This window comes from Rhodamnia argentea, chromosome 9, assembly GCF_020921035.1.
Source record: "Rhodamnia argentea isolate NSW1041297 chromosome 9, ASM2092103v1, whole genome shotgun sequence".
NCBI lineage: Eukaryota > Viridiplantae > Streptophyta > Magnoliopsida > Myrtales > Myrtaceae > Rhodamnia > Rhodamnia argentea.
The window spans coordinates 5329092-5332700 of NC_063158.1; the positions used below are offsets into that span (position 1 = coordinate 5329092).

The 3609-nt window shown below is 42.0% G+C and overlaps 1 protein-coding gene across 1 annotated transcript; it reads right to left on the reverse strand.

Moving 5' to 3' along the window:
• Positions 1-283: 283 nt before the first annotated feature.
• LOC115737009 lies at positions 284-3118 on the reverse strand. The gene is made up of 7 exons (XM_030668953.2): positions 2958-3118; positions 2687-2776; positions 2119-2273; positions 1440-1560; positions 985-1104; positions 827-897; positions 284-720 (listed from the first exon to the last, which is right to left on the reverse strand). Exons 1-7 carry the CDS (start codon positions 3066-3068, stop codon positions 483-485), a joined length of 906 nt encoding a protein of 301 aa, XP_030524813.1. The 5' UTR covers positions 3069-3118; the 3' UTR covers positions 284-482.
• Positions 3119-3609: the final 491 nt, after the last annotated feature.

Here is a 3609-nt window from a genome sequence, read left to right on the forward strand (position 1 = left end):
AATCAGACCAAATTACTCAACTCAAGCTCTTTAGCAAACCAGATTCTACATATGCAAACCAGGCCCAAAAATACAGTGGATATTGCATGAACTTGGACACGTCCAATATCATGTACAAGTCACATCTTTAGCAGCCCGGAACTAGGAAAGGATGTATATTCTGTTGTGATCTTTCGCTCATATAAACCCTAGCCATCATTTTCAGCAACTAAAAATGAGCAGATCCTTGTGCATCCACTCCCACCCAGAGACAGGCGAAAATGAACGATTTAGTCCCAGGATGTGATGAACTGGCCGTTTGAATCTATTCCAATCCTAGTTCCGGTAGTCTTAACGCATCAAAATGCGGGGCCAATGGCTTTACCGAACAGGACAGACCATTGTGTGAACAGATACTGACGTAAGGCTGACTTAAATTTGCTTTGGAGAGGCGTATGAATCATTTGATTTTCTTACGCTGATTTTTATCCAGTCAGAGAAGACTACGTATCATCACCATCAACCTCTGGTTTCACAAAGAACTCGACATAAGCGATTCGACTGGGTTGCTGATAACCGGAAGGGTTGTATTGGTGTGTAGCAGCAGATCTTGCAACTGAAACCAAGTGCTGTACTTTCAACATTCCACCTCTCCCAATGGTCAACTTGCTTCCTCTGTTATCTTTAGTGACGTTGCTTGGTAAATTTGAAGTCGTCGCACGGAGAAACTTGTACTTATACCTATCCAAGCAATTTGACAACATATGGACGCTATTAGAAGCGAGAAAGTGACGACAGCAAGAAATTCGTGTAAGTACTTAAAATGTTGTCTGAATTGATAGGAGACCTGTGAGATACTGCATGGTCGCAGTGGAATGCAATCAGGAGATCGGTATTTGCATAATACATGAACTCTATCTGCAGAACATGGTACTCCGTAAGAGTGTGTGCAAGCACTGTTAGTCACTCAAAACTAGCCTCCTCATTGTGTAACCCATACTGCACCTGCAAATCTCCATGACCTTCGCCTTTGAACATAACAGAAGGGGGTGCTGGTTGTAAAGTGATCTGGACGCTTGATCCTGGCCATTCGAGATCATCAATAGCTTCTTTCAATGCTGCAGACTGCAGATCGAAATCCACTAATTTCACTATTGCAATTATTTTGACAGTAATCACATTCCAGAACTCATTTTTGCCTATTGAGAAACTTTACATATTGTATTTAGATCACCATCCTTGACACTGCCAGGAAAACCTTTTCATTTCTCTTCAGACAACCGTTCATCAGAAAGATACAGAATAAAACCAACTGTCGATTGCTAAAAGTAACAGGTTCCAAAATAGACATTATCAAAAATTTAATTCAAAGATGGAGCATGCAAGGACATAAATCGATTACTTTGAGAGAGAGAGAGAGATGTGACATTTCTAACAGAGCAAGGCATAGGAGATGTAACCTTAACAGTGAAACTGAGTGGGGAACTTCCTGCAGGTTCAAAGTCATAGTCCCATGAAATTGTGTCAGGGATCCTTGTCCTGATCTCAGCATAGATGCAAGCATCGAGCGAATCAATAGACCTAACATTACATGAAAGCTACTATGATGTTGAATGCAATTCCGATCCTTTTACTAGATCTGGAAAAAAAAAACTATGAAGTGGAAAGTGGCTGCAAGAGTGATAATATTGATATGGGAAAAAGAGGAGGTTAGGAAAGGCACGGATGCGTTCATATCGTAATCACTTCCTGCCTATCTATGCCTCTACTACGCAACCAATAAGGATCTCCCAAGACAAAAATCAGAGGATGATGTTTAAAACAATCATGTAAAGAAAAGTAAAACAGATGTCTTAGTACTCTACAAAATGCAGGGAATACACATGATAGTACAGCCTAAACCTTCAACTCCATGGGGATTGTAACCCACACAAAATAGGACAAAAAGAGAAACCACTTTGCTGGTTGGTGAGACATCTCATGGAAAAATGATCAGCTCATGGACCTCATTTCTCAGCCCCTCGCTCACTGGTAAGCCTAGGTAAATGAATGTCTAGTTAAGTTCCGCCCACGACTAGCACTAATCATCCATCCAAACCACCCCCATTCAGCATAGAGATGACAAAAAGTAGTACATACTTGAGGAGAAGCTGCATGTCAGGCCCTGGATACCGGATCTCAATCGTGTTGGAATGTCCAGGAACCGAAAAAGTGTTCAAGCAATCAACAAAGAGGCCCAAACCCACACCAAACCGAGGCCGCCCTTGTGCGCTATAATCATAACGGATGAACAACTACATACAGGAGGAGAAAGATGAAAGATATCAATCCATGTGGAACCATAACCTTACCATGTTTGGTGCAGAAGGAAACAGATGGATACAAAAACGACACCAGTATGACATTCTGCCCGCCATGAGATCGATAAAATGTTCTTCAGAAGCATCTAGCCATTCACTATCAAGCACGTCAGGAACGTGTTAAGCTACTGCCATTTGCCGAGAATTGGCGCTTTTAAGAGGTTGGAAGTAAGACACGGTAGCTTACGCTTCATAGCAATAACTGGACGTGCCAAAAGGGGGAAAAAAGAGGAAAATTTTGCATTTCCAAAGCAAATAAATGTAGCTTAGCAAGTGCTTGGCTTGTTTTGGAGATCGATTCCGAATTAGGCATAATAGTAAAGAGTGAATGCAGAGAGAAAAGATACCTCCCGCTGCAGGTAGACCTTGGCTTGAAGGCAACCGCTATCCTCGACTATCAGAACGATGCCGTGCTCCGACACTTCGATGACCGCATCCTGATGGGAACATCAATTACAACAAAAATCGTCAAAGGAACCTCAAAATTGCGCCAGACACACCAGCAAGTAAGAGGGGGAAAAAAACCCTAAGCTCGAGTTTAGAGGTTCAAAGCAGAGAAAGTATCGGTTAGAAAGAAGGGATGCTTAAATTGGAGAGAGGAATCGAGGAAGGAGAGACCTGGTGGCGCTTCCAGCGGACGGAGGAGAGGGCGTCGACGATGCCTTGGACGTTGTCGAGGTGGCAGAGGAGGTCCGCCGTCTCCTCCGCCCCTATCGCCGACGAGCTCATCTCCCTCGCTCGCACGCGCTATATTTCGCGCCCAAATTCGCCTCCCCTGACCGCAAGTAGGCGCGTTATATGTTTGGAAAATTTTCAATTTGCCCCTATAGTTACAGCCGTTTCTCAATAGCGCCCCCGGTGTTTCCAATTGTCAAAGGCATGTCCGGTTTGGATGCTTTTTAACGAGTCGCTTACTGGAGATCAAAAAGAAAAAAAAAAAAGAAAAAGAAAAAACAAGTCACCTATTGAATTCCACAAAAAAATTAACTATTGTTCAAAATATTAAAAGAATTAAAATTCGATAAATGGATATGTGAGAATATTGAATTGTTTGAGAATCGCAAGATTTAACAAAAAAAAATACTAAGGATCATATCAAAAAGGGAGTCAATCAAGTCTAATGTTATGAGAAAAATCGACTAAATTATCGTCACAAGGCCTCGCTGATCTCTAATAATTAGGTGAAATTCACGAAAAAGCAGTTAGCAAGTGAGGAAAATCAAAGAGAATTCCTGATTTGAAGTTCATTTTCATTGGAAAAAGTTGTGGT

Excerpts from the sequence above, each read along its gene's own strand:
- LOC115737009 (XM_030668953.2), bottom strand. The coding sequence starts at position 3,068 with ATGAGCTCGTCGGCGATAGGGGCGGAGGAGACGGCGGACCTCCTCTGC. Across the intron at positions 2,777-2,957 it reads TCCGCTGGAAGCGCCACCAG|GATGCGGTCATCGAAGTGTC; the intron begins GTCTCTCCTTCC and ends TGTTCCCATCAG. Across the intron at positions 1,561-2,118 it reads GACATGCAGCTTCTCCTCAA|GTCTATTGATTCGCTCGATG; the intron begins GTATGTACTACT and ends ATGTAATGTTAG.